Raw genomic sequence first — 20357 nt, 5'->3', positions numbered from 1 at the left:
CTAAATACAATCTCGTTCCGCAAAACTATTGTTCCATTTTAAGTGGGCAACAGGAGATTCCCCATAAATATGGTAAAACGATTCAGTTTCCACCCACCCACCCACCCAAGTTCCATCCTTGAATTGTAAGGTTTTCCCTTGAATTGGAGGGAAAGTGATCTTGCTATAAAATGTTATGTTTCTAAGAGACTATTAAATATTACTGCAGCCCCTTGTTTTGTGATGTCATTAGCTGTATTAGATAGAATATTATGATGGCTAAATTTGTATTTTTATCAACCCACTCTTCAATGTTGAGTCAGTTGGTTTCATTTACACCTTCCTTGGTTGTAAAAGCTGAACAGAAGCTAGCAGGTTTGGCAATTGAAAAGTGTTGGACAGAAATCAAGGCTGAAAAGTTAAAATCTTTCAATAATTGACTCATAAGAGGATATGGGTATCCTTTAGTGGCAAATGACTTGCTTTGGATAGATTAAAGGTTAAGGGTATGCTTTTTCGTGCCACAGACTTCAGCAATGAACTAGAAATTTGGTAAATAGAATGCCAATTTTGATGGATGTCTCAAGGAGTAAACTATCCTATAAAGCTGACCTGTTAGTTGCAGGGGTGAGTTGGCTTTGGAAGAAGGACTTTCTGCATCTTGTCTTATTTTCCCACCAATTTAATAGATTGTATAATTTTATTGCGTTTTTACTCTTATGTATTTATATTTTTATCTGGTAAAAATTACTTATTGAGGAAAAACTTCTATACCTTGTGTCAGTAGTTAGTTATTTAGACACCAGTGATTATAATTGAAGATTTATCAATCCATTATTTTATGAAGATGAGATGCTGCCCTTCCATGAATGGACTCAAAAAAATCCTATTTGATAATAATACTCATTTTTCAATATTTAACTTAGCCGGTGATTATATAGCTGCAACTCTGTTGCTCGACAGACAACTCTACGGAAAAACTCGCCAGCGATCGCTACACAGGTTGCGGGTGTGCCCAACAGCGCCATCTGTCGACCAGATACCCAGCTCTCAATGTAAACAAAGACTCAATTTTCTCTCTGTCGAGGTGTCGACAAGACGTACTTTACTCGCTGTTGCTAAACTGGAGTTTTTCACATCTAATTGGTGAAGTACTATATTCTAGTTTTGAGCTTTCGCTGTGCAGGGTTTTTCTTCACACAAATCCTTGAACTCTTTTTGATAACGGATTCTTTGTTGATGACTTTTAGATCGCGAGGCTCCGTAAGGAAGATGGACGACTGGCTTCTCAGAGCCTCTTCCAGTCGTCGCTGTCTGAAGGATCTAAAGTGGACTCTAGATCTGACCAAGGAATTGAGTCTCCTTGTCAATATGGAAAAGTCGCAACTGGTCCCATCCCAAACTATTGTGTATTTAGGGATGGAGATTCACAGTCTAGCTTTTCGGGCTTTTCCGTCGGCCCCCAGAATAAGCCAAGCCCAGTTATGCATCCAGAACATGCTGAAGAAGGAACACTGCTCAGTCAGGCAGTGGATGAGTCTGGTAGGGACGCTATCATCCCTGGAACAATTTGTGTCATTAGGAAGACTACACCTCCGTCCTCTTCAATACCATCTAGCTTTTCACTGGAAAAAGGACAAGACGCTAGAAGCGGTCTCGATCCCCATTTCCGAAAAGATGAAGTCTTGCCTGACTTGGTGGAAGGACAGTATCAACCTAAGAGAGGGTCTTCCCCTGGCTGTTCAGACTCCCAACCACGTTCTCTTCTCGGACGCATCGGACGTAGGCTGGGGCGCGACATTAGACGGTCGGGAATGTTCAGGACTGTGGAACTCGAGTCAAAGGATCATGCATATCAACTGCAAGGAGCTGCTGGCAGTACATCTGGCCTTGAAAAGCTTCAGGTCTCTCCTTCGAGGCAAAGTGGTGGAAGTGAACTCGGACAACACCACTGCCTTGGCGTACATCTCCAAGCAAGGAGGGACCCACTCACTGACGTTGTACGAGATCACAAGGGACCTGCTCATCTGGTCAAAAGGTCAAGACATAACACTAGTAACGAGGTTCATCCAAGGCAACTTGAATGTCATGGCAGATTGTCTCAGTCGGAAAGGGCAAGTAATTCCAACAGAATGGACCCTCCACAAGGATGTATGCAAGAGACTTTGGGCCACTTGGGGCCAACCAACCATAGATCTCTTTGCAACCTCGCTGACCAAGAGGCTCCCAATATATTGCTCACCAGTCCCAGACCCAGCAGCAATACATATAGATGCCTTTCTCCTAGATTGGTCACATCTAGATCTATACGCATTCCCACCGTTCAAGATTGTCAACAAGGTACTGCAGAAGTTCGCCTCTCACGAAGGGACAAGGTTGACGCTAGTTGCTCCCCTCTGGCCCGCGAGAGAATGGTTCACCGAGGTACTTCGATGGCTAGTAGACGTTCCCAGAAGTCTTCCTCTAAGGGTGGACCTTCTACGTCAGCCACACGTAAAGAAGGTACACCAAAGCCTCCACGCTCTTCGTCTGACTGCCTTCAGACTATCGAAAGACTCTCGAGAGCTAGAGGCTTTTCGAAGGAGGCAGCCAGTGCGATTGCTAGAGCAAGGAGAGCATCCACCCTTAGAGTCTACCAATCGAAGTGGGAAGTCTTCCGAAACTGGTGCAAGTCAGTCTCTGTATCCTCGACCAGTACCTCTGTAGCTCAAATAGCTGACTTTCTCTTATACTTGAGAAAAGGACGATCCCTTTCAGCTCCCACTATCAAGGGCTACAGAAGCATGTTGGCATCGGTCTTCTGGCATAGAGGCTTAGATCTTTCCAACAATAAAGATCTTCAGGACCTCCTTAAGTCTTTTGAGACCACGAAGGAGCGTCGTTTGGTTACACCTGGTTGGAATTTAGACGTGGTACTAAGATTCCTCATGTCAGACAGGTTTGAGCCGCTACAATCAGCCTCCCTGAAAGATCTCACTTTAAAGACACTTTTCCTGGTATGCTTAGCCACAGCTAAAAGAGTCAGTGAGATTCATGCCTTCAGCAAGAACATCGGATTTTCGTCAGAAAAAGCTACATGTTCGCTACAACTTGGTTTTCTAGCCAAAAATGAGCTGCCTTCTCGACCTTGGCCGAAATCGTTCGATATTCCCAGCTTATCGAATATTGTAGGCAATGAACTAGAAAGAGTCTTATGCCCTGTGAGAGCTCTTAAGTTCTATTTAAAGCGAACTAAACCTTTACGACGCCAATCTGAAGCTTTATGGTGTTCAGTTAAGAAACCATCTTTGCCTATGTCAAAGAATGCTTTATCCTACTTTATCAGACTGTTAATACGAGAAGCTCATTCACATCTGAGTGAGGAAGACCAAGCATTGCTTAAGGTGAGGACACACGAAGTTAGAGCTGTCGCAACTTCCGTGGCCTTTAAGCAAAATAGATCTCTGCGAAGTATAATGGACGCAACCTATTGGAGAAGCAAGTCAGTGTTTGCGTCTTTTTATCTAAAGGATGTCCAGTCTCTTTACGAGGACTGCTACACACTGGGACCATTCGTAGCAGCGAGTGCAGTAGTGGGTGAGGGCTCAACCACTACAATTCCCTAATTCCATACCCTTTTAATCTTTCTCTTGAAATGTTTTATTGTTGTTTTTTTGGGTTGTCCGGAAGGCTAAGAAGCCTTTCGCATCCTGGTTGATTTGGCGGGTGGTCAAAGTCATTTCTTGAGAGCGCCTAGATTAGGGGTTTGATGAGGTCCTGTTGTATGGGTTGCAACCCTTGATACTTCAGATCCTAGGGGTCGATCAGCATCCTAAGAGGATCGCGAGGCTCCGTAAGGAAGACGTACTTAAAAGGCAGAGTAATTGTTCAAGTCGACTTCCTTACCAGGTACCTATTTATTTTGTTTTTGTTATTTTGATAACTTCTAAAATGAAATAAAAAACTCTTAGCTCATAAAAGTGTAAACATATATTACTGGTCTCTACCCACCATCCTGGGTGTGAATCAGCTATATAATCACCGGCTAAGTTAAATATTGAAAAATTTTATTTTGATTATAAAATAAATTTTTGAATATACTTACCCGGTGATTATAAATTAAATGACCCTCCCTTCCTCCCCAATAGAGACGCAGTGGGACGAGGAGAAAATTGAGTCTTTGTTTACATTGAGAGCTGGGTATCTGGTCGACAGATGGCGCTGTTGGGCACACCCGCAACCTGTGTAGCGATTGCTGGCGAGTTTTTCCGTAGAGTTGTCTGTCGAGCAACAGAGTTGCAGCTATATAATCACCGGGTAAGTATATTCAAAAATTTATTTTATAATCAAAATAAAATTTTTCTAAACATAGTTATTCATTGGTACATAGCTAAGTCATGTAAGATTGTGCAGTGATAAGCTGTTTGTGACTAAAGACTTCAATATATGTCTTTGTGAATGTTTTTATAAAACATGTTTGTTGTTATGAAATAGGGCTTGAAGAATGCTAGTGTTAATACAGTATATGTATTTTAAGTGTATAAACAGTGTTCTTTAAGACACAGATGGAATACTGTGATTGTTTTGAGGGCAGTCATTGTTTCTATGAACCTCTTTCATTCATATTTCCTTTATTTCAAAGTTGATAAAATCTTGACGTCTACCCTAATCTCTAAAAATTTCCCATTTTCTTTCACTGTATCATTGCCCCTCTATTGGAATATTAAGATTATATGGCAGTAAGAGCACTTTGGTAACTTATCACTGAATTACCTTTATAGTCGTCTTATTGCTTCTGGTTTTAACAGATGTATGGTTGAATCCACTATTGCAGATAGTTTTTACAAGAGGTTATTTGGCTACAGATTAATAGGGGATCTCTGCTGGATTTGGTGTGCGGTCATGTATAGATTGTTCAATTGATTTATTGCTGGTTAAAAATCCGCTTTCTCTCTGCATCACATGTTGAAGGAACAGTGTTTTTGAACAATTTGTGATGAATGTCAGGAATTATTAGTCTCTTATGGAGTAATATGTTCAGTTTGTGGCTGTCAACTTTCATGTGAAAGAATCCAAACATAAAAGTCATGTAGCATCTGTTTCATGGGAAAATCCAGAGAAGACTAGGCTTGTGAGTTTACAGTATGGACAGTAATTATAATGGCACTCAGATTATTACCAAGATTTCTGGGATTGGTAGCAGGAGCTTCATAAGCTTTTTACTTGGGTTCCTATGCTCATTTAAGTCAAAGCCAGCATGCCTTTGGGCAGAGGCAGTGGTTTTAGCTCGACCTGCCCTGTTCCGAACCTTATGCGAACTCCTCATGAACCCTTTGCGAACTCCTCATGTTTTTCTCGGAAGTTTTAATGTACCTGTCAGTAAGGATTCCGGTAATGGGTAAATGCGTGTTGGTTTTTTTCAGACAATTCAATGTCACTTATAAGTATTACTGAGCATTGATTGCTGTGGTAGCTGAACATCTTAGATTTGTTTCAACTTATGATATTAAGCTTCTCTATGAGAAATTGCACTCTGTTGTTTACTATAGATGTACAGAATGTTTTTTGCATTAAGCATGGAAAAGAATAGTTGAGTAGGAATTCTTAGTTGTTACATTCCTTTTTTTAGTGATATTGCATTTTTTCCTTTATGGGCATGTATTTAGTATTAGCATTTTTCTCCATCTAGATTCGCAAATTTTTAATCGATACTAAGTAGCTCACAGTTTGTTGATGTTAAACGTGTTTTAATCAAAGGCGAGTCTCAGGTAATTGGTGTAGGGTTATAGTCTAGGATGTTAGTTCTTCGTATCTCTTTCCTTCATTATCCACCTCCATCAGAGTATAGGATTCACCTATATGAAAGCCTTGTGAGGTTCAGAGAAATAAACTGAATTTTTGTAATAGAATTTATTAATTATTTACTTACTTGATGTTCATATCCTGCACGCCTTCCCATTGAGTAGTGTTGTCAAGATGCTGTTAAAAGGTTTCGACTACGAGAGTAAAAATGCAAAGCAGTGATAGGTTACTCAAATTACAATACACCACCATATAATCTTAATATTCCACAAGAGAGGCAATACTATTACAGTGAAAGAAAATGGGAAATATTTGGATGTTTGGGTAAACATCGACATTTAACCAGCTTAGAGAAGGAAGCAATATAAACGCTATGCGAGTATAAAAATGATTGATTTTTCTGCAGCTAAAAATCTTTTTTATGGTGGATCCATTATTATGAATTATGTTTACTGTAAAGGTTTACTTATATTTTGTTTTTTCTTTGCACAGCTACCTATGATTGGCCTCTCAATCAAATATGTTATCCTCTACTGCATATTGTTCTTTCAAATTGTCCTAGCATATTCATACATGCATACTATTCCATACACTGGTGCTGGAAAGAATGGTTCAACTGTAGCTGTAAGTCTTTTTGGGGAGATTATTTTACAATTTAGGCACCAACCTTATAGCGTTTTGGATTTTTTATCACTTATACATGGTTTTGGAAAATTGCCATTTGTACTAAGTAGAGATATTACTCGCTGTATTTATTACACTTGAGGTATCTTTGGCTGTAAGAAGCTAACAATTTTAGATTTTGACATTAGTATTAATTTTTATTATGGTAACGCCCATTCTGTTGTCATGTAGGCTTTAGATCCTCAAAATAATTTAGAAGTTGAAATAATTAATGCTATTTTAAAGAGTATTTGATTTTGTGATAAGTAAATATTTTTTTATTTATAAAAATAGGCTTTTGTAAGTTGGATAAGATCAGAAAATTTATATTTTCATTTCAAAGTTTTCAGCATGAACTGGTAACAACTCCTGCCTAGCTTTTACATAAGTAAATGGATGTAATTTGAATGACAGTCTCCATGCTTTTTAGGTTTTCCGTACATTTATCAAGGGAAAATTCAGTTCATTATGGATCATTAGAATTAGGAAAACTATTAAATATCTGAATCCTGGTGTTAAAGTTTACTAACTGCATTTTTAAGACATTCAATTAACAATTTTTTCAAGCTAATTTAATTTTGACTTGACAGTACATTTAACGATCAGCTTTGTAAGATAGTTACTTTGTATATTGTGACAAGGATTTGGCTCAAATTGTAGCTTATAGTGTACACAGTACGGTTTAGCCCAATGAGGTAATTAATACCAATGTGGTCATTTATCATATCTGGTGAAAATGAGAATCAGGTTTTAAGTGAGAAAATATAATCAAATAAGTACTTACAGTAGTACCTCCAGTTACGAGTTTAATATGCTCTGGAAGCAAGCAAGCAAGCACCCACGAATGCTCATATCTTAAAGTAGTTTTTCCCATAAGAAATGAGAGAAATTCAATTGATGCGTTCCACACGTCCATAAATATTACATATACAATATTTTCTAAACGTTTTTAAATGGTAGTTATTGTTCAAAATTATAACTTGTAACATCAGAAATCAATAAGAATTAATGATTCTTAATGAAAAATAAATAATTGAAAAATGAACTCGCACTCTACCTTTGTTGAGAGTCGCGGCTCGCATGAGGGAGATGAGAGAGGAAGAGGGGGAGGGGGTTACTGCTTGGAAGGAGAATCTCCCTCCATGGGAACTGGTAAAATATCTGAAGTTCTCTCTCTTAAACGCCATTCACTATCACTAACTGAATCACTTAATTCATACTTCATGGACAGATGGTCATCATTTTATACAAGTACATATTTTCCTATAGGACAGCTTTTATTTTTACTTGTACACCTTCAGTGAATTAGAATTCTGGACACTTTATCTAATATACAGGAACTCATGGAAAGGTTTTCGTGATACATTTGTTTGCATCTATGAAACGGATTTTTTTTATTTCATCTTTAGTTTAGAAGTCATATTGAAATCAAAAATTTTAAGCTAAACAGACCCTTGACCAAAAAAGGATTCGTATTAATTTTTCCCATTTTAGATTGCCTAGTAATATTAATTAAGGAAGTCCTGCAGAAAGGCAATACATTCTGAAAAGCCATTTAGTATTAAGGGAAAAATAAAGGTTTGTGTGTGTTGTGGAGTTGTAGGAGATTGGTTGAATGATTTTTGCTTTTGTTGTACAATAAAGCATGTTCTGTATGTTTAGTTTTGCACCCTGTTGTAGGTTCATGTATCTTGTATAAGTGCTTGTATTGCATGTTGATGCTGTATTTTAGCCTGTTGCTGTTTTTTTTTTTCTTCTTTTTTTCTGCTTGGTATACTCTACTGCTACTATATCTAATTAGTTATTTTGTAGTTTGCTGTAGCTTGTAAAAGTATTTGACTAAATGTTAAGTTTTTTGCTTAGTTGCTGTTTATTTGGCTTGATGTGATGGGTGAATAGTTTTTCATCTAGTTTTATTTGATTTTTATTGTGATAGTGTACAGGTATATTGTATGAGGGTGTTACTTTTACTCATTACCTTTCTTATGTTCCTTAATTTTACCTTATGACAATGAACAGACCATGCAGAATTGATATGTTGGGTGCCAGTTATAGGTCACTGGTAGTATGGGCTCTGACTTGAGGCTTAAGATTTGGTGACTTGTAAAGAGATACCAAATACCATTCAAGTTACCTCTGTTCTTTACCAAAGTGAGTTCTCCAGAAGGTTAAAGAATAAGTTTCTATTTCATTCTTGATTTGGTATTTCATTAAGGGACATACCTTTGAGATCATGGTATTTTTAGTGGAAGTGAACAATTGGGGATTCTCATTTTTGTCTTTTGAAGATTTTTACCATTTATTTGCTAAAATAGCCTCAATATCCTCATTTTGATGGCTGCTGAAGCAAAAATAACTTTAATGGTAAGAAAACCATTGATATTTCACTTAATTACATTTAGTGTTTCTATGAGGTACTACTCCCATTGGTAACTATTTTAAGAGATATTTAGTATGTCAAAGGGTTTTGTCTCTAAATTAAGTATAGGTCAGCTCTTCCCTCTTATTATATTAATGATTCAATTTTCATGGATGTATAATCTTTCAAAAAGTAGTATCTAGTACCATCATTTCAAGCAGGAAGCTTAGACCAATAACTGTTTACTTGTTTCTAGGGAATATTAGTTCTGCCTTTAGTGGTTTCTGTACTCTGTTTTAGCAGCTTTCATAGCCTGGAAGAGCTCATATCACATTTATTGTCAAACTTTTATTTTAGGTTATAATACGGTTACTCCGTAGCTTAGGTGTCTTTAACCTCCTAGTTTTACTATAACCCATTGTAAACTTTACTGGGTCCTTAAAACGCACTGAGGCATTTTGAATTAATATATTAAAAAAAGATTATTGTTGTACAAAGTAACACGGTAAACCCGATTTGAAGTGGGAAAACATGATTCAAAGTACAGATTATTGAAATCATTCATTCAAAATAAAAAAAGTGCAACAAAATCACAAGTCAAAAAGATGTCATATAGATTCTAAAACATCATATACTTTTCTGGTTTATTTCAATAGATTGAAGAATGAAATTTTTAATGAGGCAAATAAAATATCTTTTTGATCCTTAAAAAGGTTAAGCCAGAGACATAAAAACAGAGAACGGTGTATAAATAAGTATGGTAAATCTAAAAAGGCAAAAGAAAAAAATGTATTGCAAAGCTAGGAAGGAATCATGCTATTAAATGAAATGAAATTTTTTGAGACAATAGAAAAGAAAAGATGAGATGTAGATGAAACTCCCTTGAGAATTACAAAAGTCAAGATTATATGTTATGGAATGGCAAACATGAATGGAAATGGGTAGTCAAAGAGCTAGCTCCAAAAGATGCAAGTAAGCAAGAAAATGTGTAAAGTGTACGCTATAAAACAAAAATGGAACGATGATGCCATCATGATGGAAAAGTGCAAGTCATGTAATTTCTGGGAGAGAGATACAGAAGTGCAAATGATAATCCTGACAAGTTGCCCTAAAAATTAGTTGAAAGTGAAGAGTTGTATGCTGTTATGGCCATGCACAGTAATTGCCTCTTGATCTTGAATAATAGAAGTTTCTGTCATTTAAATTTGTTGCATGGAGATAATGCAATATATGTATAATATGGTTAAATGAGCTAACTGCCTTTTAACAGTGCATTTAAATTTCCTTTCAGTCCAAGTGCACATTTAAAAAGGTTTGGTTTTCTGTGTTTCTTTAGTTGTACACCTTAAATCTAATGGCGCTCCATTTTATTGCATTGTTGCTTGCCAATTCATTGCAGGGCACTATAGTTGTCTATAAGAGAAGAACTTGGCATGCAAAAGAGTCCTTACTCCGAGTGGACTGTAAATGGCTCTATGTTACTTGGCAAAGTTATCAACATTGGTGTAATACCTAGCATCTTGACTTTTGGGCTAAAGTTGCATCATGTTATTTAGACATCAACTTTGGTTACCAATTATCAAATTCATGTTCCTAAGTGTTGAGTGATATAGGTTATTCTAGATTGCTTAGTAAATAGACAAGCCTTTAAAACTCAATTTATTATTACTGCTACTGATATTTTCATTATTATTATTTATAATGAACTAACATTTGTTTGGGAACATACAAAAAAGCCCTAGATATGGCAACTTGGATAGTAAGCTTTTACAGAATAGAATGTGCATATCTAAAACAAATGATTAAGGTGGGTTATGTAGAATTCTAGTAATAATCTCCGTACATATTATTCAAAACTAATGGATAAATTTGTAACTCTGATAGTGTGTGTGTAATGAACTACATGTTTTCTACTTACTATTGTCCAGACTATGACCAGCCTCTCTCACCAACTATGGACAATGAAGTTACCTTAGTCCAAACTCTTGAATGTTGCAAACATCCCCATTAATGGGATCTGTCTTCTCAAACTCCCCTTATGCTACTGGCATTTTTTATGCTTTACTACGGAGAGACATTGTATGACCACAGAGAAAGGTTTGAGAATTGGATGCATTGTCACCACCCCAAAGGGGTTACCAGTTGCAATGAACACGCTATGATACCAAATGCTCCTTGTAGATCTGTCTTCCCCAGCAGGATTGCTTTCTTCATTTTTATATTTCAACCTGAATATCCATTTTCTCATGCTATGGTTTGCTTCAGTTTTTATTTCTTTTGAGAAAAGATTAGTCTAAAGAATTAACTGGTAACCTGTTTAACAAATCCAGCAATAAGTATCCAATTTTGATGGTCTGTTCACTGTAGAACCTGCAAATTGAGTTTGGATAAACAATTAGATTATTATCACTTTTATATATATTCATGTCTAGTAATAATGAAATATATTAAGCAATTTAGATTTTAAATGAAAGTCATATTCAAGTAATTGAAGCCCTTTTTTATCAGTAAACTTAATTAATGTAATTTTTCATTGCTATGCTTTCAATTTTAATGATGAATTTGAAACAATTTAGAAATTAAGATTAAATAACCATATTAAGATTGAAGTGCAGGTTAATGATTATTTTCTTGTTTCTAGGGTACAAGTGTTCTGTCTCCAGTAGTGCCCTTACTCTTCATTTTAGTTCCGTCAGTTCTCATAGCCTGGAAGAGCCCATATGACATTTATTTACAAAATCCAACCATATACCTTTTGACCTTTGGGTGTGTGTCTGCAAGGGTTACAAACAGGCTAGTGGTAAGTTATGATGAAGAGATATTTATTCATTTTAATACGTTATTTATAAAAAATACTTCAGACTAAACATTAAAAAAGGTATTCATTCTCATGTGCTTATTACATTATATTCATTAAACTTATTGCAGTACTACTGTAGAGTCTTTTCAGAGGCCAGTATTGTGTTTGTTTACCTTTTGTGTAACTGTATCATAAATAGCATTCTGTTTTATGATACTTTATTGATGTGCTGTTTGTTGAGCCAACCCTTGTACATTGATTAGAGCATGCTGTAGTACTGTATTATCATCATTTTGACATAACTCATATTATATTGATTCTTGGCTGTGGGTCACATTACTAATATTACAAGGCTTGTGTTTTGCGACATGAAAATAAGTTTTTTTTTCAATTTAGCTTCCCTGAAGTCAATTTGCTATTTACCTTTTGTGTGAATAGTTGAGCCATAGTAAAAAATTCAAAATAAACCTTTTGTGAAAATGTACAGTACACTACTACTATTTGTTCCCACTGGAAAGATGCTGTGGGGGCTCGCTAGTCTGAACTATGGGTTCTAACCGCTGCCTCCATTTCGGTTTCTCATTCATTTTCATGGCCTGACCAAGTTTGGTCAGTTTCACAGCGCCTCCAAGCTAGCTTTTTCTGTTTAAGGATTTTTGTATATTTTAAAGTAAAGAAGCTAATATCCACAAAATTAGAGCCTCCTATGATGTTTGTTGATTACCGATTACTGTATTCGCATTTTCTTTACTAGTTCAGTGTAGCTAGTGGCGTTCTTTATTTACTAGTTCACTGTAGCAAGTGGTGACCTTTATATGAAGAGTGAATGCTTCTTAGCTAAAGATAATTGATTCTGTGAGAAAAGGTAGTGAAAGTAAACTAAAGATAGGAGGAAAAGTGTTGGTTTTGGTGGATTAGACTTTTGTCCCTGCAGGTTACATCTGTGAACATAGACCAGGTCAGTGGTTTAGGCAGATAGAATGTAGAAGCATTTGGGCCTATAGAGAAAGTGTCTTAAGGGCTGAATTGAGTAGCATATTAGATATTGAAAGAAAGTTTGAATATCTTCCTCTTTTATTAGCACCAAAAGTCGTTCAGATTTAAAATGCTACACATAAGCTTAAATCTTCCCCAGTGGACCAGGTTATCTCAGTCCTATGCAGTGCATATTCCTGGTTCTACCACCACTGTTCTTTATTGTGAACAGGCCTTGCCAGCCAGCAACTCCAGAGCTGTTTCTTGTTTCAGACAATATGTTTAATGCTAACCCCTTTTGGAAGAATTTCTCACTATTCAGTAGAAGCTTTTAGAAAGGCTTTCTTAAGAGCTTGGAACAGGCAGAAAAGTAGATTCAGGGTAAAAAATTATTGAACAAAACTGCTGGACATCAGTATCCTACAGATAAGTTCTGAGAGGTAATGTGAAGTACTTGAGGGACAATTTCACAACAGTACATTAGTCCCTATGGTCAATTTACTTACTTCAAAGCATGAGTTGGTCTATCAGATACTTTTTTATAGGGAAAGTAGGATGGTTTAAGTACTTTACATTCATGATTATGCATCATAGGTAGTTCAGCTATGCCTAACATAACCCTTGGAAATTCAAAAACAAAAAGGGATTTTTTAATTCCAGTAATGATTAAATAGATAATAAACAAGATAAAAGTTCAGATGAATACATGAATCTATCTGATAATGTTATTCAGGAATCTACTTTTCAAAAATAATTAATAGGATTACGGTGTCTGCTTTAATGTCTTCCTCGCTTATTGTTTTTCAATCTAAATATCCTTCTGATATGAAAACAAGAATTGAAGCGGCTGTGCAAAAGGTTAATAAAATCATTCTGTTGTCCGGTTCCCTTTTGGTTAGTTCCCATCCTTTAAATACGAGAGGGTCTAGAATTTATCATACAGGTGTTTTTTTGTGGGTAAAAGTAGGTTCAGATGTCGAAAACTACCTAGATTTATTAATTAAACCTGCAAGTCACTGGTAGTGCATGATAGATTTTCTTCATGCATAAAGAGTTCAAGGGTATAGCATAAGGTTTGAATAAGGCCCTTGAAATGAATTAGTTTGTGGCTTCTACAATAAATTTTACTATATATTTAATCCCGTAGTTGACTTGGAATATAAATTAAGATCAAAGATGATATGAAATAAATTTAGACCACACCAGCCAAGTTTATTGTAATTGCAATGTTAAGATGTGAGAAAAATTAGTTTTTGTTAGTCAGCGATCTTGCTAAAGCTTAAAGGCATAAGTTAATGTCAGCTGTCCCCTTTTTTTTTACTTAGATAAGTTATTTAGATTTAGGATGCTGAGATCTCTAGTCTAGGATGCTGAGATCTCTAGTCTATAAAGAATAGTGAAATAGACCTAACTAGAGAAACTGTTGACCCTAATACAAAAGAACAGTTTCATCCTGATGGTAAGTTTTCAGGTTAAAAGGAAATAAATAAGAGACAATTTAATATTAGTACAATAGCTCCTATGATGTAGAAGTGTTTGACTTAGTAGAATTAAAAGGGAAACTTGGGTCTGAACAGCTTAACTTTTTAAACTGTATGGTTGGTAATTTTGAAAGAATGCCGGAATCTCTTCAACCTCATATATCACACCAAACGTTTGGCGGTTGTAATTATTGTCTCCAATTGTCGGCCAGGCTATACCAGATCTCATACAGCAGATAAGGATTTGCCTTTCTTTTAAGAATTATCTTTACTCATAAGCACATTTCATCATCACTTATTGCTAAGAATTAATTGAACTAGACCACTGCATTGCGTTTCTAAACTTAAAGGGTTTGTTTGAAGGATTTTTTCTTGATTGAGAGAGGAAAGTTTTACTGAGGAGTGGGTTAAGAAGTTTGACAACCAAGCAGACAATTGAAGGGAACAGATGCATACTGAATAATAGAAAGTATGGATTCTGGGATGAAAGAATACTGCTAGGAACATTTATTACTACTGTATACAGGAGCCACACAATACTCCATGAAAGTTTTAAATTCTTGTGGAGGCTTATCATTCCTATCAAAGGGTTATGCATGAGTGTAGAAAAGTGGTGTATGTTTAAGAAGCATTGAAATTAAATTAAATCCATATATTCCTTAAATTCAAAGCTTGGATATGTACAGTACTTGCATTACTTTAATGGATAATGAAGAAATAAATTAACTGGTTTTAGTAGATTTTCATCTGCTTCTCCCCAAAGTTCATTCTTTAATCAAAATGGGATTTCATAATTTGTCTTGTTTCGTTATCAAACTTTACACTTTTTTATTTTGATTAAACGAACTATATTTGCTTCATGCAAGGTTTAAAGGTTTACTATCTCTTGAGAATTTGTTGATTACTATGATTTATCCCCAAATGCAGACCATAACAAAAGTCAAATGTTATTACTTTTTCATCTGCAGGTTGCCCACATGACTAAAAGCGAAATGGCTTATAGTGATGCTTCGTTAATAGGCCCAGCTCTCCTCTTCCTAAACCAGTATTTTAATTGTCCAATCAATGAAAACTATTTACTCTACATAGTTTGTGTAAGTATATTGTGATCCAAAGTTTTTTCTATTGATTCTTCTAGTTAGCATGAAATATTCTTTTGTTTTAAATATTTAACTTAGCCGGTGAATATATAGCTGCAACTCTGTTGCTCGACAGACAAAAAACTGTACAAAAAAACTCGCTAGCGATCGCTATACAGGTTGCGGGTGTGCTCATCAGCGCCAACTGTCGGCCAGATACCAAACTCTATGTAAACAAAGACTCAATTTTCAATATTAAACTTACCCGATAATCATGTAGCTGTCAACTCCGTTGCCCGACAGAATTCTACGGGAGGGATACGCCAGCTATCACTATACTAGAAGGGGGTGTACTCACAAGCGCCACCTGTGGCCAGGTACTACAGTACTTGTTGTTGTCGCCACCTCACTTTTTCCTCTGTCGTGCTTCCGGCTAGACGTTCTTGGATACGCTTATGATTTTGGAGTATTGTTCACGGTTTGGTGAAGTATTTCTCTAAATTTGCAGCTATTCGCTATACTGGAAACTTCTATGTTAGCTTAGCTAGTGTTTGGAATTAATTTAATTTTTATGGTGACGAAGAGAGTATGAACTCTCTTTCACCTTTCAATGGCCGACCCTTCCCTTAGACGGAAGTGTTGGTGTCTAAGAGAGTATAGACTCTCTTTCTTAGTTTTGTTATAGATTTATTTTATATCTCTCCGCCTTTTATAGGCCTCTTCGATTAACTTACTTTTTTTATAAACTTATTAAAATTAATTTGTTCCGTAACCGAAATACAAACCACGCTATTTACAAAGGGTTATTACTTTTAGCGTAGCTGAAATGGCGAGCCATTAGAATTTAACGAGGGTGTATTACCCCCGCGCTAGTTAGCGGGGGGGTAGGGGAGTGGTAGCTAGCTACCCCTCCTCCCCCTCACACACAGGTGAATACTCACTTTCACTTTTGGCTCGGACTGTGACAGACGTCTCTCTGTCTTGGTCCTCGCTTGGCAGCCATTGTCTGTTTTGTCTTTACTTATTCGCTTACTTTTCTTTTACTCAATATATATGTAAACATGTTTTCATGTTTGTATATATATTTGAGTATAGAAATAAGTAAGTTTCCTTTTCAGATGTGTGTGTGTAGTGTACGATATCTACGTGGAGGCCTCGGCAGTTAGGCCACCACGGCCTAATTTTATGGGTTGCGATCGAGTTTGACTTCGGTCTTTCTCTCTCTCTCTCTCTTGAGGTCGTTCACCCTTTTACTATGTTTTACTACGCCCTTGTAGCTTCCTTCCCGTGTGGGTGGGGTTGCTACGCCGTACATTTTGTCTCAATTAGTTTATGAATCTAATTGTAGTTGTTAATTTTTCAGCTTGTAGAACGATTCCTTTCGGGGTTTTCGTTTTTTTTTCTTTAGTGTTCATTCATTTTTAAATTACATAATTACATAGTTACATAATTATAATTGTTATAATTCTGTTTTGGTTACAGCTCTCCTTCCGCGAGAGTGGTTGTGAGGGCACGTGCCTGTTGTGTAATTCTTGTTCCTTTTCCTCGGGATTCCTCTTCGGAGCCTTCCCGGGGGAATGAATGTGTACTAATATTATTTGTTTTATTTTTTTACAGTTACCGATCTAGTTCGTTTCTGTAATATAGCAACGGTGTGAGCTGTCTGGTTGAGTCCTGGGGATTCGGCTGTTGCTGCCTCCCCCCTTGTATTGTCGTCAGGGGCGTGTCTCCTTCTACTGGTAGTACTCCCGTGTCGACGGACAGCTCTCCAGTTCATTTTAGAACAGTCAGGAGGCTTGCCTCCTTGGGCGGATAACTTTCCTTCCGAGGGAAGTTTTTTTCCTGTCCAGGCTTGAGCTTTTCCTCTTATGGGGGGTTCTTCTCTTGCCTTTTTTTCGTGCGACTATGCTCTTGGTGCTGAGCGGTCGCACCTGCAGTTTCGCTCAAGGGGCTGGGCAACTGCAGGAGCTCCTCTTCGGAGGATTGCCCCTTTTAGGTCACTGGCTGACCAGTCTCTTCCACGAAGTGTTTCTCTTTCGTTCGCGAGAGAGTACACTCATAGAGACTCCTCTTCGGAGGTTTCTTCTGTTGCTGTTGCTGTTGGCCTCCCTCGCCGTAAGGCCCTCCGTCCGCCTCGTCGTAAGGGCCTCTCATCTCCCTATAAGGGTGCTTGAGGCGCCTTTTTGAATCTCCGTTTGCAGCCTACAACTTCTTTTTCTCGATCTTCCGTCTTGGTGCAGATGGACAGCAGTCTAATCTCGTCTTCCGACGGGCAACGGTCTTCCCGACGGACAACGGTCTTCCCGACGGACAGCGGTCTTCCGACGGACATCAGTCTCCCGGCGGACAACGATCCCTTCGGGGCAAAGGGTTGCCCCCACGGGGGTTCTTCCCTTGCGTGTCAGGGTTTCCCTGCGCGCCCTTCTGTTCGTCAGCGCTCTCCTGTTCGTCAGCGCTTTCAAGATGATCTTCCCTGCGGTTCCTGTTACGTGCCCTGTGCGCCCACGTTCGCCCTCGCGATCTAGAACTTCGGTTCAGGTCGGGGTCAAGGACTCTTCTTTACGCAGGCTTCCACGCGTAGCCTTCTGCTCGTCAGCGATCATCAGCTCGTCAGCGATCATCAGCTCGTCAGCGATCATCAGCTCGCCAGCGATCGTCAGCTCGTCAGCGATCATCAGCTCGCCAGCGATCTCCGGATCGCCCACGTGTGTTACAGCTGGCACGCCAACGTTCTCCAACACTTCTGAAGGAACATGGTTCGCCAGCTACTAGCTCAACTGCGGATGCTGATCGCCATCGCGCGACCCTCAACTGCAGATGCTGATCGCCATCGCGCGACCCTCAACTGCGGATGCTGATCGCCATCGCGCGACCCTCAACTGCGGATGCTGATCGCCATCGCGCGACCCTCAACTGCAGATGCTGATCGCCATCGCGCGACCCTCAACTGCGGATGCTGATCGCCATCGCGTGACCCTCAACTGCGGATGCTGATCGCCATCGCGCGACCCTCAACTGCGGATGCTGATCGCCATCGCGCGACCCTCAACTGCGCGCCATCGCACAACCCTGAACGATTGCCCGCTTACGCATGCTGCTCCTCATCGCACCACCCTGAACGATCGCCCTCCTGCAGATGCTGATCACCATCGCACCCTTTCACGCGATCATTCACCTGCGCATGCTGCTCGCCATCGCACAACCCTGAACGATTGCCCGCTTACGCATGCTGCTCCTCATCGCACAACCCTGAACGATCGCCCTCTTGCGGATGCTGATCACCATCGCACCCTTTCACGCGATCATTCACCTGCGCATGCTGCTTGCCATCGCACAACCCTGAACGATTGCCCGCTTACGCATGCTGCTCCTCATCGCACCACCCTGAACGATCGCCCTCCTGCAGATGCTGATCACCATCGCACCCTTTCACGCGATCATTCACCTACACATGCTGCTCGCCATCGCACAACCCTGCACGATTGCCCGCTTACGCATGCTGCTCCTCATCGCACAACCCTGAACGCTCGCCCTCTTGCGGATGCTGATCACCATCGCACCCTATCACGCGATCATTCACCTACACATGCTGCTCGCCATCGCTTACCGCCAGCGATCTTCTTCACCTACGCGGCAGCACGATCCCTCGCCGTCACGCCCATTCGCCCGCGCGATCGCGCGCCCGCGCGATCGCTCGCCCGCGCGATCGCTCGCCTGCGCGCCCGCGCGATCGCTCGCCTGCGCGCCCGCGCGATCGCTCGCCTGCGCGCCCGCGCGATCGCTCGCCTGCGCGCCCGCGCGACCGCTCGCCTGCGCGCCCGCGCGACCGCTCGCCTGCGCGCCCGCGCGACCACTCGCCTGTGCGCCCGCGCGACCATTCGCCTTTGCGCGACCGTTCGCCCTCGCGCGACCATAGTTCGCGGCGAATTCCACAGCCGGTGGTAGCAGCAGGGACGCCTGCTCCTAGGCGGCACTCGGGATCACCTCCATCCAAGCACAGGTTGGTAGTGCAGGACGAAGACAGGTCAGTACAGCATTCTTCCCACCTTCTTTTCAGGCAGGAACCGTCGTGTCCTCTCCAAAGGATCGCCCGATCCCTTTCACCTTAGCGAGGATTTCGGACTCTGTGTCCTTGGAGCAGCAGACATGGTTTGATCCGCTGGCACGGGCGTTAATGAGGGTTATGAAACCAGCACTCACCGGCCAGGGTAACAAACCAGCGGCTGTCTCTCCTACGCTGAAGAGAAAGAGAGGAGTGGACTTCGTGGTGACTTCCCCCAGGGCGAAGTTGGTTCCCAAGAGGTCGGTCTCGAGGGTCCCCACTCCTGCACGAGTACTCTCTCCTTCTCCCGCCCTGGAAGGATTTTTGGCGGGGGGGCTTTCCGTTGAAGATTTCTCCATCGGACAAGGGGTGACTGCTTACCTCTTCCTCTGGGAGCTTACCAGGTTCTTTCCCTCCTCGGTTACGGCCCGAGGTTTGGTTCAAGGAAGCTACAGGAAGATCAAGGGTACTTTCCTCCTCTCGAGCTCAGGCACCTTGGCCTTTCGTCGTTAAGTATCTACTTGCGGACAAGCTCGATGTTGTACCATCTGGACGCACTGACTGAAGGCTTCCTTCGGGTGTCTCATCTGTGGAGGTCAACGACCTCAGACACCCTTCCATCCTTGAGAAGAGTTTTGTCTTTGCCCAAGGACAGAGACTTAAACATCTGCTGTGCGGAGTAAATCGACTTCCGGTTTCACTCCTCCAAGGCGCTTTCTTCCAGACTCTGCAGGGCTCCAGCTCCCTTTTCTTTCAACCACGTCGGCCTAAGTTATCGGCTACGACAACTGGGACAAGGTGTCCAATTGCAGTTTCCTCCTGTCAGGAACAGATGGCACGGGAGACTTCCCCGGGGGAGGGCATAGTCCTAAAAGGAGTTCACGAACTCTAGGATTGCAGGTTTTTTCGCTGGGAGGATGCTTAAGGTTACTCATCCGAATGACAGCTTCCCGATGCCCATTCCCGCACAATCTCTGTGAGTAGCCAAGGATATCGCGCCTGCCGTCTCTGTCAGCGAATTCAGTGTCTCTGAACCTCTATGCCATAGCATCAGCAGAGTTGCCCGGTTGGGCAGAATGATCCATACCTTAGGCGAAGGTCTTCCTTAGGATCATCGACGGCTTCACCCCCGGCCCCCTCAGTCGATCCTTTCTTGTAAGGAAGGATCTGAGAGGGGATGTCCATAGTCGACCTCTCA

General features: G+C 40.2%; 1 protein-coding gene across 6 annotated transcripts in view; it reads left to right on the top strand.

The window, feature by feature from the left end:
- Window positions 1-20357, top strand: part of bbc (choline/ethanolaminephosphotransferase 1 bbc) — an 88861-nt gene that overhangs the window by 46213 nt on the left and 22291 nt on the right. For 4 of the 6 annotated variants that reach the window (XM_068364696.1, XM_068364699.1, XM_068364694.1 and 1 more), the window contains exons 7-8: window positions 11424-11582; window positions 15007-15132. In XM_068364696.1, the coding sequence (XP_068220797.1) occupies window positions 11424-11582; window positions 15007-15132 (285 nt within the window). Of the gene's footprint in view, window positions 1-6252; window positions 6385-11423; window positions 11583-15006; window positions 15133-20357 lie in introns of all 6 variants that reach the window. The other 2 variants (XM_068364698.1, XM_068364700.1) reach the window with 1 other exon arrangement.

This window comes from Palaemon carinicauda, chromosome 41 (assembly GCF_036898095.1).
Source record: "Palaemon carinicauda isolate YSFRI2023 chromosome 41, ASM3689809v2, whole genome shotgun sequence".
Taxonomy (NCBI): domain Eukaryota; kingdom Metazoa; phylum Arthropoda; class Malacostraca; order Decapoda; family Palaemonidae; genus Palaemon; species Palaemon carinicauda.
The sequence above is the reverse complement of the archived record's forward strand: the minus strand, read 5'-3'. Positions and strand labels throughout refer to the sequence as shown.